General features: G+C 37.6%; 1 protein-coding gene across 2 annotated transcripts; it reads left to right on the top strand.

The window, feature by feature from the left end:
- Nucleotides 1–7,656: 7,656 nt before the first annotated feature.
- ckmt1 (creatine kinase, mitochondrial 1) lies at nt 7,657–23,540 on the top strand. 2 transcript variants are annotated; one of them, XM_051100242.1, is made up of 10 exons: nt 7,657–7,849; nt 11,147–11,343; nt 11,964–12,162; nt 12,240–12,335; nt 17,580–17,801; nt 17,887–17,972; nt 20,232–20,355; nt 20,619–20,753; nt 20,892–21,017; nt 23,049–23,540. In XM_051100242.1, the coding sequence occupies exons 2-10, from the start codon at nt 11,192–11,194 to the stop codon at nt 23,160–23,162; spliced, it is 1,254 nt and encodes a 417-aa protein (XP_050956199.1). In that variant the 5' UTR covers nt 7,657–7,849; nt 11,147–11,191; the 3' UTR covers nt 23,163–23,540. The 2 variants fall into 2 exon arrangements, with proteins under 2 accessions (XP_050956199.1, XP_050956198.1); XM_051100241.1 differs by lacking the exon at nt 7,657–7,849 and having other exon boundaries at nt 10,806–11,343.
- Nucleotides 23,541–23,724: the final 184 nt, after the last annotated feature.

Genomic DNA, 23,724 nt, shown 5'->3' with positions numbered 1-23,724 from the left:
CTGAGATTAAGGTTGCCTCATTTAACAGGTTTTTGCTTTCATTTTAGTTTAAATCAAAAGTGTAGATACAAGCTTAAATGTCATTGCTAGAATGAAACTGTTGGAAACGAAGAAGGGAAGACCAGGAGACTCTTGGGTATCTTCAGCAGAGTTCTTTATTGAGAACGTGCTGCATGGCACTGCAGTCATCAAAAGTCTACTGACTAAGGCAGTGATACATTGTAGTTTATATACATTCAGGGGGCAGTGCTTAGATCTGGAGACAAAGCACCTGGGTGACGACCCCAAACAAAGCATGCAAATGAAGTATTCAGGTATAGCAGCCTGCACCATTTACACCAGTCCTAATCCAATCATCATAACTACTCGAAGACTGGGCAAAGGTACCAAGAGCCATTACACACAAAAGGTGAACATCTCAGTAATCTGGCTCATTTGACTTACAATAAGAGAACAGGAACTGGCAGGAACCTCTTACTACAAACTTTGCTTGAGAGTCTAATGTCATCATATTTACCTTAAATGCTAAATACAATGTACTGCACCTTAGGTCTTCATGTGATGCTATGTCAGAACAGTTTCTTAAATTTGTAATCCTACAAAACGCTTACTTAAAATGGATTGAGGACTCACATTTTCTAGATAACATTAACTAATACATGCATTTCTAAATTTAAGGTTTATGTCTCAAAGGGTAGTATTTGCCCATTTCTATTGTGTCTTTCATGGCTTATTGATACTGTCATAGCGATCACTGGCTTTCATCAACCCTTGTTGAATGTCATGACCTTTCTGTTTTTTTTTTTTTTACCTAAATGATGGATAAAAGGTGAGTATCAGATGAGACACATATGGTATGTTGAAAAGCAGTGCATAGACATAACCAAAAAAAAAACAAAACAAACAAACGCTTAGTTAAGCTTAGGGTGTAGAGGAATGCAACTTAAGGTTTTATTTATTTATGTGTAGGCCTATGCATGAATTAATATCCTCATAATTCACATTTTATCTTTAAAAATGCACATGTAGTGGTTTAACACATGTTGTATTTAAAAAACCTAAGACGGGCAGCTTTAAAGGTTCTGACCCGTTCGGAGTGCTTCTATGACATTCTAGAACGCCGTCTTTGGTTGCACCATAATATGTTTTAACGCGTTCAGAACGCGGTTAAGACGCTCAAAGCGCTGTTTGGATAGGGAGCTCACAAGGATTCTGACGCGTACAGAACGCGGTTTTGGCGTTCACAAATTGCGTTTTGATGGACAGGCTCAACAAAACTGTCTCGTTTGGTTTTGAAACAGCCATTGTCCTTGGGTTTCAGCTTAGTTCTCTTTCCCAGTGGTGGACGAAGTACACAAGTTGAGTACTTGAGTAAAAGTACAGATACGTATAATAAAATATTACTCCAGTAAAAGTAAAAGTGCTCCTCTTTCAATTTTACTCGAGTGAAAGTACAAAAGTACCCAATTTTTTATGTACTTAAGTAAAAAAGTACTGATAGATTAATTTTGCAATTTTAAATAGGCTACTTAATTGAATTTTATATTAGCACATATTTGTTTTTATAATCCTACTCATAAAAAAACCTGGGATTTTCCCAAAAAATACATTTTTGTTGTTGATATGGACTATATTGACGAAAGTGATATAGTAATATTCAATGTGTAGCTTACACTGCAATGTACCGAGACAAAACAGATTTGACAATCATATATTCAACAGTAAGAAAAAAAAAGTGTTTTAAAGCTTGTTTTGCATAACGTCACAGTTATATATGACATGAGAATAAGGCCTAAAGTTAGCGAGAACATTTTAAGGAAATATTTACATAATGATTATTTCCTTTCCTTTGATAATTACTGTAGTTACCATGATCTGAACATCACATCCTTTCTTTTTCCCTCGGATGTAATCTATCTAGGTGGTTGAATAAAAATATGTGGACTTTATATCTAAAAATTATCTTAACTTAGCACCAGCAAGCAGCTAGACAGTTAGCATCAGCTAACAATATTTACTTATTTTCAGTATAGTTGAATAAACATTATATCTGTCTACTCTAGCTGATCCAAACAATATAAACATTTATACTGTTGCAAAACAATATATAAACAGACGTCACGTAGGGCTAGCATTTTAGTAAAACTGCTAACGTTATATCAGCGAGGAATATGAACGTGCATGAGTTATTTTATTTAAGCTGTTATTAAAATTTTTCGTTTTTGATGTGTCTGAATTCAAGCATTTCAGTGCGCTTAAACAGATCACCTTTTACAGCAGATGTAATTCACAAACAACGGACGGCTTTGACCTAAATATGATTTTCAGTTATAAAAATTAATACGAAAATTCGACCTTGGTAACTTACTTTTCGCAGCATCGGTCGCGCGCACACAAGATCTCCCGGTTTTTACTTGTGAATTCATTTGACTGGAGACTCGCTCTAAACGGATCACTTGAATCAATGAGTTGTCGATTTGAGAACAGCTGCAATCGGATCATTCCAATTCGTGAATGAATCGTTTGGTGCGATTGGCGAATCAGTTTAACAGGTTCATTGAAAAGAATCAGTTTGTTCATGAATCAGACACCGCTTGTGCGTCTCAGAGCACGTGATATTTTATAAGGAGTAACGATATGTTTATGAAATGTAGTGAAGTAAAAAGTACGATATTACACTTTGGAATGTAGTGAAGTAAAAGTGAAAGTTACTCAAAATAAAACTACTCCAGTAAAGTACAGATACTTGAAAAATGTACTTAAGTACAGTAACGAATTACAACTACTTCGTTACTGCCCACCACTGCTCTTTCCCAACCGTGCTAAATATCCAGACCAAACCAAGACAGGCAGCTTGAAAGGTTTTGACGCGTTCGGAATGCTTCTATGGCGTTCTAGAACGCCGTCTTTGGTTGCATCATAATATGTTTTAACGCATTCAGAACGTGGTTAAGACGATCAAAGCGCTGTTTGGATAGGGAGCTCACAAGGATTCTGACGCATACAGAACGCGGTTTTGGCGTTCAAAAATGGCGTTTTGATGGACAGGCTCAGCAAAACTGTCTTGTTTGGTTTTGAAACACAGCCATTGTCCTTGGTTTTCAGCTTAGTTCTCTTTCCCAAACGCTGAATATCCAGACCAAACCAAGACAGGCAGCTTGAAAGGTTTTGGCGCGTTCGGAACGCTTCTATGACATTCTAGATCGCCGTCTTTGGTTGCACGTTTTTAACGCGTTCGGAACGCGGTTATGACTCTCAGAATCGCTGGTTTGATAGGGAGCTCACGGGGACCTGACGTGTACAAAACGCGGTTTTGACGCTCAAAAATACCATTTTGATCGACAGACCCAGCAAAACCGTTTTGGTAGCCAGCTTGTTAGGTTTGTTGAGACACAGCTATTGGCCTTGATTTTCAGCTTAGTTCTCTTTTTCAAAACCAGTGCATAGGACCAGTGGCGAAGCTGGTAACTTTCCAAATGAATGCTATTTATTAAACGATAATTCTATATCTATAACTTCATATATTTACTTTAAATATATTTAACGTTTTCATGGTTGATTACAGGCAGTTTCCTAATTCTCCCTCTTGCTATAGGTGCATACCATACGCTTATCAAAATGATGATTCGTCAGTTTCACTTAGTTCCACCCACAATTATGTTTACAACGTAAGGACATGATAGTAAAATACGCGCATTTGAAAACAGTGAAACAAACCTCAATCAGTCTTTAAAAAATACTGTATATCCCAAATGAAACTTAAAAGCGTTGAAAACTGAATCCGGACAACCAAGTGATGGATTTTGGAAACTTCTGAGCTTGTGAAAACCTTCATATTAGCAAAGGTACAGTGTTTAAGCCGCTAAATAGATGCGTCCTTTGTAGAAAGAAACATAAACGTTGTGCTAGATTACTGTTCTCCACAACAAACTGTATATTTGCAGATGCGCACATTTCTGCGTCTTCTTTAATCTCCTTTAAACGCGAACCGACAAAGGCACGTAGGAGAAGTTGCGAAGTTCCGTCGTCTCAGACTAGGTAATGCTTTACAGTAAACTTTGTTAACGTTAGGTAACCTTAATGCATTAATTAATATTAACAATGAGAAATTCATCAGTTACAGTATTAATTAATCTTTGTTACTGTTAGTTAATAAAAGTACAACTTTTTGTTAGCTCAGGTACTTTTCATTTTAATGTTTTAGTAAATGTTGAAATTAACATTAATGTTAATTCTTTAGAAGTGTTGTGCATTGAATATTTGTTGTTATGCTGTTTTTTTTTTGTTTGTTTGTTTTTGTTTTGTTTGTTTTTTTTAGCAATTTAATATGGAGTTTCCATGTTACAACTTGCCCACCCGGTTTAATGTAGACCCACCCACTTAAAAATGTCTGGCCTCGCCCCTGAGATAGACTATCACATATACAAATCCAAAAGCACAAATAAATAAATAAATAAATATATAAATAAATAAATAAATAAATAAATAAAAAGAAAAAAAGGAAAGAAAAGCTTAGTTGGGAATATGGGTGTTGATGAATGCAAATTAAGGATTTATTTATTTGTGTGTACGCATTAACCTCATAATTCACATTTTATCGTTAAAAATGAACATTTAGTGGTTTAACATTGGCTGTATCCAAAAAACACAAGACAGGCAGCTTGAAAGGTTTTGACGCGTTCTGAACGCGTCTATGACATTGTAGAACGCCGTCTTTGTTTGCAGCTTAGGTTTTTAACGCGTTCGTAATGCGGTTATGACGCTCAAAAACGCTGGATTGATACGGAGTTCACAAGGCTATGTCGTGTACAGAACGCGGTTTTGACATTCAAAAATGCCGATTTTATAAACAGGCCCAACAAAACTGTTGTGGTACTGTTGTGTGTTCCTAGTTATATAGAATATGGGTGTCGACGAATGCAAATTAAGGTTTTATTTATTTATGTGTAGGCGTACGCATGAATTAATATCCTCATAATTCACGTTATCTTTAAAAATGCACGGAGTGGTTTAACATTGGCTGTATCTAAAAAACACGAGACAGGCAGCATTTGAAAGGTTTTGACGCGTTCGGGACGCGTCTGTGACATTCTAGAACGCCGTCTTTGGTATGTTTTTAACGCTCGGAACGCGGTTATGACCAGTGTTGGGAAGGTTACTTTGGAAATGTAATAGGTTACAGATTACAAGTTACTCGGTTTAAAATGTAATAAGTAGTGTAACTTTTCAATTACTTTATTAAAGTAATGTAACTTATTACTTTTAATAACTTTTTGATTACTTTTCTAAATTTCTAAAATGTTCAACTGTTAATCATTTCAAAACAGGGTTAATCTTACAGTAGCACTCAACACTGATTACTGTCAGACTTTTAAAATCCATTATCACTTGAAATATTATTATCACTTGAATAATATTGAATTGAGTTTTAATATTTTATTTGCTAACCAAATGCAAAGCTTCGACTAAGAAAAATTATCAAGCGTCTAGGCCAACGTAAGTTTCCCAGATGAGTGTGTGTCATTAGCTTTTACCAGTTGTTATCGGGGAATAACATACCTTGGAATGTCATGACTGACCAATCAGAATCAAGCATTCCAGCCGTGTAATAATTGTATTTAAAAATTTATTTTTAGATCATTCTGAGGTTAAATTCAGATTTGAAATCATAACAATAAATAGTTTAATAGCTATGATACTGGTTTTGAAATCAAATGTTTGCATAGTTATGACATAGTTATGAAACAATGGCATCTAACAATGCCTTGGAAAAAAAACAATTGATCTTAAAAACTAAAGTATATGCATAAACCCAAAAAGGAATAAAACAGTTATTGAATGAGCATGTGTCCTATGCTGTGTCCTAAACTCTTGAAACATTGGTGTCTCATTTTAGAGCAATCAATGCAGTTTATAAAAGTAGACAATTAAATCTGTATGTTTGTAATCATTAACATTTTTCAAAAGTAACTGTAGTTTAATTACATATTTTTTCTCAGTAACTGTAACTAATTACAATTACATTTATTTTGTAATTAAATTACGTAATTCTGTTTACATGTAACTAGTTACTCCCCAACACTGGTTATGACGCTCAGAAGTGCTGTTTTGGTAGGGAGCTGACGAAAATCAGACACTTACAGAACGCTGTTTTAACGCTCGAAAATGCCGTTTTGACAGACATGCCGAACAAAGCTGTTTTGGTATGCAGCTTGTTTGGCTTTGAGACACAACAACTGTCCTTGATTTTCAGCTCACTTCTCTTTTTCAAAACCAGTGCATAGGCAGACTATGACATCCAAAAGCACCCAAAAATACAAAAAAGTTTAGTAAGGAATATGGGTGGTTCTGCAATTAGATGAAGCATTCAGTCCACTAGGATGAATGTTCAAAAAACAATTATTCTAAATGAAGAATTCTGTTAGTTTAAAGGATATTTAAATTGTCTCTTGGTTTTTTCTTTTTATAATGTAGTTAAAATATAACATATGGAAGATAGGAAATGCCTGTAATTTTATTTAATCGTGTACTGGATGTAGCTTTATTAGGTTACCAAACTGTTTATTACTTGATAATCTAATTTAGAAACAACCTACGCAAGTCAATGGACAGCTGCTTCCACTCTTTCCAGTTCATCATATCCGGTGAATGCGACCCAGTTCCACTGGAAGAAGAGAAAGTAACGCCGCCTTGTGGTAAGGTTATTGGTGCTGTTTGGAACGGCCATAAGACCCATTAATACGGGCCTGGACCATTTTCCATGTTGGCTTATAGCAGTATAACTCCAACAGAGGGAGCAGTGAGGCAGTTATATATATAGACTCACTGATATAAAAATTAAACATTACTGAGTACTACTTGTGCACAATGCACATTTCTTAATATTAAGCTTAAAATGTGTTTTAATGTCATGATATTTGAATAATATTAGTCTTTCAATGATATATATTTAAAGAAGTGCACCGGAACACTTTCAAAAGTTTCACTTTAGCACAATCAGATACACTTCAGTGTATCTTTAGTTGGACTTCAGCACTACTTTCACACAGTTAAAATGTTTTAAGTACAAAATTAGGTTTTCCAATTTCACAGACTTTAAGTAGACCAGTTTAGTATGCTAAAAGTACAGTTGCAGGGTATTTTATTAAGTACATAAATATGTAAATGTATTTGTAGTATACTTAGTATGAAAAAATATATTTTTTTCAATAGGGAAAGCATTTTAGTATTAGCTGTACATTTTTTTTATAGCCTGAAATATGTTAAGTTCTCAGTTTAACTGTATTTGTAAGTAGTTTTTTGCTTTGCATTATGTCTTCAGGGCCTTCAAGAGTTCATCAGCTAGACATTTATCAGTTATTAAACAGTACAAATGATAAAGACAACAATGGCCTTAAGCTGAATGTTGTTTTGTTATTCTTTGCATACAGTGTGGATTTTCTTTGTAACACTGTTTAGTTGATTTTAACGACATCAAGGTAAAAGTGTTGTAAGGTAGGCTGTTAAGGGACGTGTCATTAATCCCGTCGTCCCAGTGACCTTTAAACTGATCGTGGCTTCATTATCTCATAGCCAGCTCTGATGACACCGGACACAGATAAGAAATCCAGTCGTGATTTTGTTCCCAGGAAACACTGAACAGCCAATGATTGAACGGCACAGTGGTTCTTGAGTGTAACAGTGGCAGGTCAAACAAAAGGAAGTCTTAGCCACGCCATGGCACTGTAATAAAGAAAGACACACCTATTTCTGCTCTGCTGCTCTGAAGAAGGTAAAAGCTTTGCCCTTGTACCTGATTGCTACCATACTTCAGAAGATAAGACCGACTTCGGCGGGTTTAAAGTATCTGGTAAGCTTTAGAATTTCATTTTAAAAATGCATGACTGTTTATAAAGCATTCATTCATTTTCCAGCGCTGATAGAGTACTTTGACATTTGATGAATGACATGCTTGTTCAAACATTACACGTTTGCACTGCATTTCACTAGAAATATCCCGGTATAAAGTCTGCAATTCTGCCTGGCATCATTTAAACACTGATTTAATCTCACAATAATGACCAGCTTGCTGTACAGTACGGTAAGAGATTATTATACAGGCTTTAGTTTGTTTTGCCTACTGTAAATCTCTTGTTTATTTCACATGACTTCTGCAAAGTATCCTAGTGGAACGGTTTAAACCAAGGATTTTTATCCCCACTAAGACCAGTAAATACTATGAACATTTTTTGGTGGTAAGGCCTAATACAGGCTTATGATGAAAATAGGTTAACCCATTTATTCCCAACTGTTTTCCAGTTTACATGACCACATATGAAACAGCATGTCTTATATATTTCAGACGTTTTTTTAAGACAATGGAATGACAATATAGGGCTTATGAGTTCTCATCTCAGACTTTTCATAAATCCGAACACTGACGAGAGATATTGAAAGAGAAAAGTTAATAATAGACCCATTAAATATGGGCGTTGTATCTGTATTCCATATTTTGTGACCCTGGACTTCAAAACCAGTCATAAGTCGCACGGGTATATTTGTAGCAATAGCCAACAATACATTGTATGGGTCAAAATTATTCTTAATCATTAGGATATTAAGTAAAGATCATGTTCCATGAAGACATTTGTAAATTTCCTACTGCAAATATATCACAACATAATTTTGATTAGTAACATGCATTGCTAAAAACTTCATTTGGACAACTTTAAGGGCAACTTCCTCAATATTTTGATTTTTTGCACCCTCAGATTCCAGATTTTAGTTTCTTTGTTTCAAAAAATTGACCCTTATGACTGGTTTTGTTGTTCAGGGTCATATTTTACATGCTTCCTTTTATGGAGACTTGAGACACGTCATATACTGTACACTACCTGGTCATGTGACTTACAGTACACTTGTTAAGATTTTTACATGCTGTTAAAACGATCGGCTCTTTTATTTATAGTTACAGTACAAATTGTTTCAGACCCTTCAAACTATATTTGATTCCTAAATGTTACTGGTTGGGTTAAATGCATTAAATTCACTAGTTGCTGTGTGGAATATTTCTAAAAAGTGATATTGCAGGACTAAAAACGTATTAAGCAAATATACTTGCTCATGCATTCATTTCCAATTACAAACGAACATAAATGAACAAATTAATGATGGTTTAGCTACAAATAAAACCAAAAAATCATGGTCACTATAGTTAAACCATGGTAAAATAAAACCGTTAAAATCAGCCTAAGCTGGTTGGCTGGTTTTAGCTGGTCATACAGCCTGGTCATAGCTGGCTTAAGCTGGTCAGCAGGCTGGTTTTAGAGAGGTTTTGGCCACTTTCTTAGCTGGTCAGGCTGGGAGACCAGCTGGAACAACCAGCTAAAACCAACTTACTTGACCAGCCTAGCCAGGCTGGGAGACCAGCTAAAATCAGCTACTTCCAGCTAAGACCAGACAACCATCTTAGGCTAGTTTTAGTTGTTCCTTTCAGCAGGGAACCTCAAATTAACCATGGTTTTGCTGTGCTAACCATCGTTTAACCATGCTATGTGTGGTAAAACACTGGTAACATGGTAACACTACACTTTTACTGTAATAAATCCATGGTTAATTTTTGTAAGGAAAAAAACAGCTGGTTAGATAGGTTTTAAAGCATGGATGATGGTTTAAGCTGGTCCTAAACTGGTCCTGAGCAGGAGCTAGTTGCTTATGACCAGCTTAAACCAGCTCACGACAGCATCCATGCTTCAAAACCAACCTAACCAGCATATGCTATTTTTTTTTAACAGGGTACGCATGTGGCTAAAATGTGTTATATTCACAATATAGCACAGTTTTGAGTGTCTTAAAATGTAGATATAACAATATTATAAATAATTATAACATAAAGGACATAAAGGAGATATTTTCCCTTCTACATAGTCCTTGCATAGAAAAGGAACCATCCGTTTCTGATGGATTTTTAGCCTTTTTAACCTTTGAAGTTTAACTTCAAGACCCAACGTGTACTTGTAAGGCTCCTGAATAGACTGCAAAAAAACATGGACGTAGTTTCCGTGACGTCACCCGTAGATTTCTGAACAGCACTTTTGAAGCTCTTAGTGGGCGGGAATCTGACGCTTACAGAACGCTGTTTTAACGCTCAAAAATGATTTTCAGCTTCTCTTTTTCAAAACCAGTGCATAGGCAGACTATGACATCCAAAAGCAAAAATACAAAAAAGTTTAGTGAGGAATATGGGTGGTTCTGCAATTAGATGAAGCATTCAGTCCACTAGGATGAATGTTCAAAAAACAATAATTCTAAATGAAGCATTCTGTTAGTTTAAAGGATATAACTGGACAGCAGCGGCCTAAATTATGCAGAACTTTAAGGCTTAATATAAATTAAACGGATGAGTTATAAAAAAAATTCACCCCCTCACAGTTAACATGAAGGGCAAAATTAGCTATATAGACCAAAATCACTTTTTTTACCAGGCTGTAAACATTTTTTTCTGCTGTGAAGTTGGGCATTTTAACATGGGGAGTCTATGACTCCCTTTTGCAGCCAGTCTCTAGCGGCCAGTCGATGAATTGCAGTTTTAGTCCCTTCCGTATTGGCTTCAAGAGGGAGATCGGGAGGTTGCCGCTTGGGCTCGTGTGACACTCATGGTATCACAAAACCACAGAAAACCTTAATCTTTATCTCGCTTTATCTAAATAACCATATAATTTATGCAACGGCGCCATTCATCAGCCAATCCCTATCGCGCATGCGCGTACTGCAGACGGGCGTATATTCTTTCACAGGTAAAGCTGGACCAATAGGCTTCAAAGTCACGTACAAGGTTCAAATAACCTGTCAGTTGTTTTATGGTTAACAACACATTTATTGGTCCCCTTTGATGCCATAAAAACTCATTAAGACATTAAGAAAAGTCACCCATGTTGGGACCTTAATGAAATAGCCTTTGTGTAGTGATATTCAAGGTTGTTGAATAGTTTACTGTAAGCGGCAGTAGGCTGTGTGCGATTCTGAATCATCTCGTCTTGCTGCTGCTGCCTCGGAGGGGAGGGTGATCGGACGGCTCTTGTGTTGGGAGAAGGGCAGATATCCGCAGCATTCCCCTGCATCCTCCAGTAATCCCAGTGTCTATCCCTCTGTCTGTCCATTCTTCAAGACCTCATTCATCTGGAGAGACCTCGTCTGCTTCTACAGGGTTAAAATGGCAAGCAGCTTCGCACGAATTTTGTCAAGTAAAAGGAAGGTGGGAATCTTGTCGTTGGTCGGTGCGGGATCTCTGACCGTGGGATTCTTCCTGAACAGAGAGCAGCATGTCAATGCAGGAGCGCACGTCCGGAGAATTTATCCTCCTAGGTAATTATAACGACAATATCTTGCATAAAACAATGAAATATCGTAATAGAATGCCAAACAAACCAAGTATTGTATTGGACAAATGCCTACGTAGGCGTCAAATATGTCCATTCATTCATATGAGTCAGAAATGACCCTGTTCCACAATCGCGTAGCGATAAATAAGCATTATATTAACTATATTATCTGACATTATATTAGACTTTGTAACTGTTGTATTCTGTATCTTCGAATGAACTCTTTAATATCCAAAATGTTGATGAATGCAAATTAAGCTTTATTTATTTGTGTGTACGCATTATTTTTTTTAATTCACATTTTTATCGTTAAAAACATTGGCTGCATTTAAAAACACGAGACGGCAGCTTAAAAGGCTTTGACGCGTAGGGAACGCGTCTATGGCATTCTAGAACGCCGTCTTTGTTTGCAGCTTAATAGGTTTTTGACGCGTTCGGAACGCGGTTATGACGCTCAAAGCGTTATTTGGATAGGGAGCTCACAAGAATTCTGACGCGTTCAGAACGCGGTTTTGGCGCTCAAAAATGGCTCAACAAAACTGTCTTTGGTTTTGAAACACAGCCATTGTCCTTGATTTTCAGCTTAGTTCTCTTTCCCAACAGTGCTGAATATCCAGATTTGCGGAAGCACAATAACTGTATGGCCAGTCACCTGAGTCCCGCTGTGTACGCTAAGCTGTGTAATAAAACCACTCCGAATGGTTACACTTTGGACGAGGCTATCCAAACTGGCGTGGACAACCCTGGCCACCCATTTATTAAGACTGTAGGAATGGTGGCAGGAGATGAGGAGTCATATGAGGTGAGAGGATATTGGATATCACATATTTGACATATTAGCATTTTGGAGGACAAGTACATCAAACATGTTTTGTGCAGGTCTTTGCTGATCTCTTTAACCCAGTCATCAAGGAAAGGCACAATGGGTATGACCCCTGCAACATGAAACACCCGACTGACCTGGATTCCAGTAAGGTAAGAGGAAGTGTTTTAGTTACACATACAGCATTCACTGTAGTAGGGTGTTTTTTTGAACTGTGGGCACTTTCATTTCTCAAAAGTCTTGAAATGTTTTTCTAATTCATGTATGATACTGGGTTTTTGGCAAATGCATTTTTTAAATATTTTTAATTATACTAATAGAAAGATTGTAATGTTTTAACTATTCAATAATAAATAAATAAATATATATATATATACACACACACACACACACACAAACACACACATATATATATATATATATATATATGACATTTATATAAATATATAAAATATAAATCTGTATGTATTTTAACGTGTCCTTGTTACACAGTAAAAGTATTTACTTTAGTAACACACCCTGACAAAAGTCTTGTCACCTATCCAAGTTGTAGGAACAACAAATAATAACTTGACAAATACTGTAATTAACACATTCCCAGGTGTATCTTGTTAACTCAAATATTCCTAGTACCTGCACATTTTGTGGCAACGAGGATGAAACCTTAATACATTTATTTTTTTCTTGTGAATTTGTTCAGAAGTTTTGGTTTGATTTGTATTCTCATTTAAACAAACCCCTTGTCTTTGCGCAGTCTTTTAGCTTAAAAGATATTATTTGTTATGACTCTGTCACGTTTGTCGTCGTGTGTGAGGGAATGAAGCAGGAGGAGAGCGGAGATCCAGTCAGTGCAGTATTTATTTAAATAATCCAAAGAGTACATAAAACAAAAAGGAAAACAGCAGGGAACCAGCAACCATGACGAAGGGAATGGAGTAACAATACAATCACCGACAATAACACTGGGAAACAACCAAACTTAAATACACAGAACAAACCAATCAAAACAGGACAGGTGTGAATGATAGACGATGACGAAACTAATGAGAACACAAACAGGAAGACCAAATATGGGTAACACTGGGATAACACACACAAACAGTCCAAATGGCACACAACGGTCTGACATTACCCTCCCCTCTTATAAGGCACGACTCGCGCCGTAACACATACACTGGGGTGGGAGGGTGGGTGCCCTGGAGGTCCGTGCCGGGCAGACAAAGGGTACATAGGGGCGTACCTCCAGGGCGGATCAGGGAGCCATAGCGGAGCACAGAGTTCATTAGGCCATGGCGGGTCCGGGAGTTCAGGAAGCCATGGCCGAGTACACAGTCCTTGCGGCCAAGGCGGGTCAGGAAGTTCAGGGAGCAATGGCCGAGTACAGAGTCCATAAGACCACAGTGGGTCAGGGGATTCAGGAAGCCATGGCCGAGTAAACAGTCCAGGTGGCCATGGCGGGTTAGGGGAGTATCCCCCCTTCACAATTATTTTGGGGGAACTTAGGCCATAGCCAGCCCAGGAGAATACGAGAGGGCGCTCGGGCAGCGCCGGCTCAGGAGGGCGCGCTGGAGGAGGCTTGACTTGACACAGGAACAGCAGCTGTAGCGTGACTTGACTCTGGAAGCACAGCTTCAACTCGACTTGATTCGGGAAACGCAGCTGCAACTTGACTGGACTTGGAAACTTGACTAGACTCAGGAAATACAGCTGTCACTTGACTTGACTTAGGGGACGCATCTGAAACGTGACTTGACTCAGGAGATGCAGCTTTGACTTGACTTGACTCGGCCATTGCTCGGCCATTGGACTGTGTACTCGGCCATTGCTCCCTGAACTTCCTGACCCGCCTTGGCAGACAGACTCTGCCAACAAATCTAAAGAATATATTTTCAACTTTTCTATTTTGTTTGGCAAATTCTTCATACATAAGCAAAAATGTATGGGCTCAATTCCCACTCTTTCACATTTTCTGATTGACTCACTGCTCACATCTTTTTGTTCGACTACCAATAATAAATGTGTCAGGTTTTTGGAAATATATGAAAAAATTATTTCTATTAACTCTGATTAGGTTTAGATAGCTTTCCTTCATTGCTCTTACATTATTATTATTATTTTACTATTATTATTATTACTATTATGTAGTCATTTATTTTTATATTTTTTCCCTTATTCTAAGCAACATACCCCCTTATTGTAATTTATTTCTCCTCTTCTTACTTCTATCTTCTTTACATTGTTAATGTTCTCCTGAAGGTGATTGTAAAATTTCATCTGTTTGAATAAAAAAAAACAAAAAAAAACCCACATTCCCAGGTGTGTAGAAGAAGAACGGCAGCACGCCCAACCTTCATTTGAAATGCATCCTGACCTGACAGCATGCCAAAGAGCCTGGGGCCGGTTGCACCAGCTGGGCGTACGCCCGGTTGTAAGACTAGGCTGGGTAGAATTTATACCCGTTGCACCATCTCTGCGTAGTGCTACGTCTGAGACTAAATCTTAGAAATAAATGATCAGCTTTCAAATTCTGTCAATTCTATCACAAACTCTACAATTTATAAATGTTTTTTTTTTCAGCCACAGAAAGATGTGGCTAAAATGCACAACTGTCACGTAAATTCACATTCACAAAATTCACAAAATAATTTGTTACCCTGCTGCCTTAAAATTTTAAGTTCAGTCAACTAAAATAAGTTTAGTCAACCTGAAATGTTAAGTTGTACTAAGTAACAACTTAGATATTTGTGTTTGCTAAACTTGTATAATTTAACATTTCAAGTTGAATAAACTTTTTTTTGAGTTGACTGAACTTAAAAATTTAAGGCAGCCAGGTTACAAATTATTTTAAGTTGACTCAACAAATTGTTTTTTACAGTGTACGCCGGGCGTAGTTGCGCCTGGTCGCAGTTTTAGCTGGTGCAACAGGTGTAAATATTTATCGTAAAGTTGGACATTGCAAAGCCCAGCATAGGGCTTACACCTAGCTTTTTTACGTCTAGCTGGTGCAGCTGGCCCCAGTGAAGACCAAGTCTCCTGCTGAGGTGGCAGACATCTTTAATGTATCCAAACGTCAAGTGCAGAGGATAAGAAAAAGATTTGAAGAAACTGGTGAAGTTCATGACAGGCCCAGGTCAGGCAGACCCCGTAAGACAACTGGTCACCAGAAACCCCTGTATCTACAAGAACAGTCTGTCGAATTCTCTCACGCAGTGGTCTCAATGGCCGAATTAGTGCTCGGAAACCAGCATTAAACAGAAGACAACTAAAAAATCGTGTTGCATTTGCCAAGGCCCGCAGCTTGCAGGAAGGATGGACTGTGGAAAAGTGGCAGAAGTTTTTTTCCTATGAATCATCTATTGAACTGCATCCCAATCGTCACAAATACTGCAGAAGATCTATTGGAACCCGCATGGACCCAAGATTCACACAGAAAACAGTCAAGTTCGGTGGAGGAAAAATCATGGTTTGGGGTTACATTCAGTATGGGGGCGTGCGAGAGATCTGCAGAGTGGATGGCAACATCAACAGCCTGAGGTATCAAGACATTCTTGCTGCCCATTACATTCCAAACCACAGAAGAAGGCAAATTCTTCACCAGGATGGTGCTCCTTCTCATACTTCAGCCTCCACATCAAAGTCCCTGAAAGCAAAGAAGGTCAAGGTGCTCCAGGATTGGCTAGCCCAGTCACCAGACATGAACATTATTGAGCATGTCTGGGGTAAGATGAAGGAGGAGGCACTGAAGATGGAACCAAAGAATCTTGATGAACTCTGGGTGTCCTGCAAGAATGCTTTCTTCGCCATTCCAGATGACTTTATTAATAAGTTATCTGAGTCATTGCCGAGACGTATGGTTGCAGTCCTCCAAGCTCATGGGAGTCATACACAATATTAATTCTTTTTCCACTGCACCATGACTTTATGTTCTGCACTGTACATTATTTCTGTTAAGTGACAAGACTTTTGTCTAAGCAAAGTCTGACCTTTCTGTCCTAATTAAATAATTAAAAATCAAGGCATGATAAGATTTTATTTTGGTAAAATAAGCGTAATCTAGAGGCCTTTGCCTTTCATATAAGCCACTTCTGATTCCAAATGATCACTAGAAGTCAAGTTATTATTTGTTGTTCCTACAACTTGGATAGGCGACAAGACTTTTGTCAGGGTGTGTACATGTTTTTAATTATTTACTTTGTGTAATTACACTATAACAAAGACACAGGCACACACATATATACACTACCAGTCAAAAGTTTTTGAACACTATGATTTTTAATCTTTTTTTTAAGAAATCTATTCTGCTCACCAAGCCTGCATTTATTTGATCCAAAATACAGCAAAGGCAGTAATATTGTGAAATATTTTTATTATTTAAAATAAAAGTTGAGTATATTTTAAAATGTAATTTATTCCTGTGATCGAAGCTACATTTTCAGCATCATTAGTGTTATCAGCATCATTATAATCAACAGTCTTTAGTGTCACATGATAATTCAGAAATCATTCTAATATACTGATTTGCTGATCAAGGAACATTTTTTATTATTATCAATATTTAAAACAGTTGAGTACATTTTTTTCAGGATTCTTTAATGAACAGAAAGATCCAAAGATCAGCATTTAACTGCAATATAAAAAGCTTTTGCAAAATTATACATTATACAATTCAAAAGCTTGGAGTCAGTATAATTTTTGGTGGGAAAAAAATTATAGAAAGTTATACTTTTATTTAGCAAGGATGCTTTAAATTGATCAGAAGTGATGATAAAGATATTTCTAATGTTACAAAAAATTTCTATTTCTGATAAATGCTGTTCTTCTAAACTTTCTATTCATCAAAGAAACTTGAAAAAAACCTACTCAGCTGTTTTCAATAAATAATAATAATAAAAGTTTTTTGAGCAGCAAATCAGAATATTAGAATGATTTCTGAAGGATCGTGTGACTGGAGTAATGATGCTAAAAATTCAGCTTTAAAATCACAGGAATAAATTACATTTTAAAATATATTATATAAATATATAAAACAGCAATTTTAAATAGTAAAAATATTTCAAAATTGTACATTGTTTTTGCTGTACTTTGAATCAAACAAATGCAGTCTTGGTGAGCAGAAAAGACTTTTTTAAAAAACAAAAAATCATACTGTTCAAAAACTTTTGACTGGTAGTGTATGTGTTTTTGTAAATTAAATTTGATGTTAATTTTAATTTAACGTAATCATTCTGGCTTTTATATGATTTGATTTTTCAGTTTGTAGCTTTAAAATTGAGTTTAATTAAATTTACACTCCACCTCGTTATATAATATCATGATAGTTTGCCATTCTTTCGCAAACACAAGCCTTAAAGTTTTAAGTTACTTTCATTATGTTCATCCTACTTTCGTCCCATCAGATACGCGGAGGCCAATTCGATGAGAAGTACGTCCTGTCGTCTCGAGTCAGGACAGGTAGGAGTATCCGAGGCCTGAGTCTGCCCCCGGCCTGCACCCGCGCTGAGCGCAGAGAGGTGGAGAAGGTCGTGGTTGATGCCTTGGCCGGCCTAAAAGGAGATCTGGCTGGAAAATACTACAGCCTCACTCAAATGACCGAACAAGAGCAGCAGCAGCTTATTGATGTGGGTATATTCTCAAATGTGGTGAATGTAATTCAATGCTGTTCAACCCAAGAAGTATTCATGCTGACCTTTCGTATTGCTATAGGATCACTTCCTGTTTGATAAGCCTGTATCACCCCTGCTGACATGTGCAGGCATGGCTCGTGACTGGCCCGACGCGAGAGGCATCTGGTGAGTTTAACCTTAGCGAAAAGAGTTGAGTGGTTTGATGGTGAACAATGTCCTCTGACAGGACTGCGTTTTGTCTAGAAATAGTCTGCGATCTTTGCTGCCATATGCTGTGGTTTGATATTGATCACGGAGCGTACCCAAGGCTCACTTACATCTTCTGCATAATTCATCCTCTTCTTCCTTCTGCCTGCAAGGGAAAGTGTGCCAGTGTTGCCAGACTCAATTTGGAAATTACCTCTGATTTAATACCCTGATGGTTTTTGAGCTAACAAAGCACTTCTGATACCATTAGAGACTGAAAGTGAGACTAAAATGTAATAAGGTCAAGGGTAACTAGGTTTGGAAAATGAGAACGGGTTCTTATTTTAAAAATAACAGAACCATTTTGTCGATGTGGACATATTGCTGTCTTAAAATACTCAGCAAGCGTGAAACCTAAAGCGCAACTGTTGTAGTCCAATTGAATGACTTTCATCCATTGGTTGTCAAACAGTGGCATCTGATTTCAGAACGAATGACTCAAAGTCAATCCTTTTTACTGAATCAAAAACAAACAGGCAACCAGTAGATTGCAGAGTCAGATTCTCAAACAAATGACTGAGTCGGTTCTTTTTTTTTTACGGGATCAGAAATATACAGCGCAACCAATGTAGTGTAGTCCAATTCCTGAACAAATTGCTTCAATAAATTAAGTCCTTTCACTGAATCAAAAAATCTGATTCCTCGACAAATAACTGTAATGATTCAGTCCTTTTTACAGAATCAGAAACATACAGTGCAACCAGTGTAATCAACAAATTATTCCAATGATTCAGTTCTTTTTACTGAATCAGAAACATATAGAGCAACCAGTGTAGTCTGATTCCCCAATGAATGACTCTAAAGATTCAGTCCTTTTCACAGAATCAGAACTGTACTGTGCAATCAGTGTAATCAACAAATGACTCTAATGATTCAGTTCTTTTTACTGAATCAGAACTGTACAGTGCAATCAGTGTAATCAACAAATGACTCTAATGATTCAGTTCTTTTTACTGAATCAGAATTGTACTGTGCAATCAATGTAGTCTTATTCCCCAACAAATGACTCTAATGAATCAGTCTGTTTTACAGAATCAGAAATTTACAGTGCAGTCAATTTAGTCTTATTCCCTAACAAATGACTCTATTGAATCAGACTGTTTTACAGAATCAGAAATATACAGCGCAACCAGTGTAGTCTTATTCCCGAAAGAATGGCTCTAACGATTCAGTCCTTTTCACTGAATCAGAAACATACAGCACAACCAGTGTTGTCTGATTCCCCAATGAATGACTCTAATGATTCAGTCCTTTCTACCAAATCAGAAAAATACAGCGCAACCCATGTAGTTTGATTTCTGAACAAGTGACTCTAATGATTCAGTCCTTTTCACAGAATCAGAAATATACAGCGCAACCAGTGTAGTATGATTCCACAACAAATGACTCTAATGATTCATTTATTTTTTTATGAATCAGAACTATACTGCACAATGTAGCCTGAATCCTTAACAAATGACTCTAATGAATCGGTCTGTTTTAGAGAATCAGAAATATGCAGCGCAACCAGTGTAGTCTAATTCTGCAACAACTGACTCTAATAAATCAGTCTGTTTTACAGAATCAGAAATTTACAGTGCAATCAATTTAGTCTTATTCCCTAACAAATGACTCTATTGAATCAGACTGTTTTACAGAATCAGAAATATACAGCGCAACCAGTGTAGTCTTATTCCAGAACAAATGACTCTAATGATTCAGTCCTTTTTTTACCAAATCAGAAACATACAGTGCAACCAGTGTAGTTTGATTCCTGAACAAATGAATCTAATGATTCAGTCCTTTTTACTGAATCAGAAATATACAGTGCAACCAGTGTAGTCTGATTCCCCAACAAATGACTCTAATGATTCAGTCCTTTTAACTGAATCAGATATATACAGATCAACCAGTGTAGTCTGATTTCCAGAATAATTAAACTTTTTACAGTTCCCATCCATATGAGTAACCAATGATGTGCGCCATTGTTCTGTCAGTTGCTACAAGGACTGTTCTCAGTCATATTCAAATCTCACCCACTAGTTTGTTTACGCACATGGTGGAGGTCTCTTCAAAAGACTCATTCGAACCACAGACTTGCAAAAAACCTTTGTCGTCACAAGCAAATATTTACAGGCCAAAGACATTTGCCTCAGTATTTCTGCAGATGATAATAACCAGGTGCCTTTTTTATTCCAGGCACAACAATGAAAAAACCTTCCTGGTGTGGATCAATGAGGAAGACCACACTCGTGTGATCTCCATGGAGAAGGGGGGCAACATGAGGAGGGTCTTTGAGCGTTTCTGCAAGGGTCTCCAAGAGGTGAGGTCATGCACATGTGTGCATGTGGCTCTCAGTCACTGTTAAAACCGCACAAGCCTCCATTATTTATCCAGCAGAGATGCTGCAGCTGTGTTTATTGCAGCTCAGAGCAATGCCCTTTTGTGGACATACAGTTGTAAACACATCGTTCTGCCAGACGGGCATCTGTGTGTAATTATGTGTGTGGGTCTGTCTTAGTCTGCTGTTTATTTTTGACCATCTTTTTAATATCTTTTTCACAAGACTATCTCTTTGTCCCTCAGGTTGAGAGACTAATTCAGGAGAAGGGTTGGGAATTCATGTGGAACGAGCGTCTGGGTTACATTCTCACCTGTCCATCAAACCTGGGCACAGGGTTACGAGCTGGCGTCCATGTTACTCTTCCTCGCCTCAGCAAGGTCTAGACATACATTATTAACTTCCTCACCTATTCAGCCTACAATTTTGCACATACTTTTGGTGTTAGGGTGACCCAATAAACAGCTAAGAACCACATTTATATGATATGTTTATTGCGTATTGTCTTTTTCTTGCAGGACGCTCGTTTTCCAAAGATCCTGGATAACCTGCGACTGCAGAAAAGAGGGACTGGAGGAGTGGACACTGCAGCTGTTGGAAACACTTTTGATATTTCCAATCTGGACAGGCTGGGCCAATCAGAGGTCAGTAGTGTCACAATCAGTCACGATTTCATTATCATGTTAAACCATACTGTGTTTTCAGGCAATATTAGAATTGATAAAAAAAGGTTACTAGCCAACTGGTGGATAACACTAGCGTTTCCATTACAGATTTGCAGCATTTTCGAAAGTGTCCATTGTTGAGGGTCGAATTGCCAAAGTAGTGTAAATGACAGGTGTAACCGTAGCAAAAGTTATGCATTTTACAAAGAAAACACACTAGTGTAAACATAGCCTGAAACGCAACCCTGACGTTTTCAAACCAAAACGGAGTCTACAGTGTTTTCGAAAATCTCCGCTGTAGAAGGTTGAAAACACCAGAGTAGTGCAAACGACAGGCACAACCGTAGCAAAAGTTATGCGTTTTAAAACGAAAATGCACTAGTGTACACGTAGCCCTAAATGCAACCCCGGAGTTGTTCAAACTAAAACAGGGTCTGCAGCGTTTTCAAAAGTCTCCATTTTTGAGGGTTGAAAACGCTGGAGTAGTGTAAACGACAGGAGTAACTGTAGCAAAAGTTATACATTTTAAACAAAAATGCACTAGTGTACACGTAGCCTGAAATGCAACCCCAGAGTTTTCAAACTAAAATAGATTTTGCAATGTTTCGAAAGTCTGTGTTTTCGATGGTCAAAAATGCTGGAGCAGTGTAAACGACAAGAGTAACCGTAGCAAAAGTTATGCGTTGTAAAACGAAAACGCACTATTGCAAATGTAGCCCTAAATGCAACCCCGGAGTTGTTCAAACTAAAACAGGGTCTGCAGCGTTTTCAAAAGTCTCTATTTTTGAGGGTTGAAAACGCTGGAGTAGTGTAAACGACAGGAGTAACTGTAGCAAAAGTTATACATTTTAAACGAAAATCCACTAGTGTAAATCGTAGCCTGAAATGCAACCCCAGACTTTTCAATCTAAAACGGGCTCTGCAGCATTTTCAAAAGTCTCAGTTTTCGAGGGTCGAAAACGCCGGGGTACAGTAAACGACAGGCGTAACCATAGCAAAAATGTATACGGTTTAAAACGAAAATGCACTAGTGTAAATGTAGCCTAAAATGCAACCCCAGAGTTTTCAAACTAAAACGGGCTCTGCAGCATTTTCAAAAGTCTCTGTTTTTGAGGGTCGAAAATGCCGGAGTAGTGTAAACATGGCGTAACCATAGCAAAAGTTATGCATTTTAAAACAAAAACACACTAGTGTAAAAGCAGCCTGAAATGCAACCCCGGAATTTTCAAACTAAAACGGGCTCTGCAGCGTTTTCAAAAGTCTGCTTTTTCGAGGGTCAAAAATGCTGGAGTAGTGTAAACAACAGGCGTAACCATAGCAAAAGTTATGCATTTTAAAACGAAAATGCTCTAGTGTAAACGTAGCCTAAAACTACATTTTTTCCTCTCGCGATAAGTCATGCCGACGGATTTTGGTAGGGTTATATATTGCAGACACTGCACTAGCCATTATATTTAATTAAAGAAGGTGTAGGCGTGTGTCTTTACAGAAGCAGCGGGAGAGCTACTTGTGAAATGTGCCATGGCGTGGCTGGTATGAACACAAGCATTGACTAAAGTGGCCATTTCAGAGTCAGAACGCACCGCAGACGTGTGCAGTGTAAATTTTCTAATCATTAATGGCAAGGAAAGCCCCTTGTATAAAGTGTTTCTTGGAGGTTATAGTACATTGAAGAATGATCATATGAATTTTACATACACCATGTGACGTGTAAATGCGGAAACACATTTCCATTGCAGTTTTGCAACAGGGAGTTTTTGTGAAATTGACATGTTTCCATTAGGGGTATTTTCAATTCACAATTTCAATTTGCGCAGTTTGAAGAGTAATGGAAACGCTCGCCAAAGATGATTTTTATTTGTATTTGGTACTTGGCAGGTGTTCATTTTAGGCCCTAGGTACCAGTATATTGTGGTGATTAAATGATAACAGAATTTTTATTTTTGGGTGAAAACTGAAAAAATGTATTTTCCTCACCATGACTTCTTATCGTTATCAATATGTGCTCAGGTCCAGCTGGTTCAGACTGTGATAGATGGAGTGAACTATCTCATTGAATGTGAGAAGAAACTGGAGAGAGGCCAAGACATCAAAATCCCCGCCCCCATCAGCCAGTTTAAGTAGACTGGCAGTCTCGCTTAGCCCCTCCCCTTCTCCTGGCTCCTCCCTCTTGTGTATTCCACCAATACTGATCCATAAGCATGCCTCTGTGTTTCTCCAGACAACCCACACTCCAGTATAACACAGGAGTGAATGTATCATACATCATGATTGTGTTCACATTGTAACTTGATTGTGTTGCAATAATACTATAATAGCCATTGTCAAGATTTGCCTCAGGAGAATTAAACAGATGTTTTCGTTGAAGATGTTGATGATATATAAAATGTTGAAGGGTCTTGGAGAGTGTTTTATTGTCCTTTTTACTGTTGTCATACACGGAAGTAGGCGAAAAGCAACTACCACTGAATCAATATAAAATAAAGCCACTGCTAATATGTATCTTTAAGCTTTAAGTTACCATATGAGGAGCTACCATATGCTATTTTTTTTAATATCCTTTCCCAGTGTCGCTGTTCTCAGTGGATTCAGTGAGATCTGTGCCAAGGTGACTTTTGCTAATTTTTGCTAATTAGGTAGTATCTGAGGTGAAGTCACAAGACTTGCACATCGCATTATGTTGGAA

This window comes from Labeo rohita, chromosome 25 (genome assembly GCF_022985175.1).
Source record: "Labeo rohita strain BAU-BD-2019 chromosome 25, IGBB_LRoh.1.0, whole genome shotgun sequence".
Taxonomy (NCBI): domain Eukaryota; kingdom Metazoa; phylum Chordata; class Actinopteri; order Cypriniformes; family Cyprinidae; genus Labeo; species Labeo rohita.
This window is presented reverse-complemented; position numbering and strand designations above follow the sequence as displayed.

Excerpts from the sequence above, each read along its gene's own strand:
- ckmt1 (XM_051100242.1), top strand. The coding sequence starts at position 11,192 with ATGGCAAGCAGCTTCGCACGAATTTTGTCAAGTAAAAGGAAGGTGGGA. Across the intron at positions 17,973-20,231 it reads CCCGACGCGAGAGGCATCTG|GCACAACAATGAAAAAACCT; the intron begins GTGAGTTTAACC and ends TTTTTATTCCAG. Across the intron at positions 21,018-23,048 it reads ACAGGCTGGGCCAATCAGAG|GTCCAGCTGGTTCAGACTGT; the intron begins GTCAGTAGTGTC and ends ATATGTGCTCAG.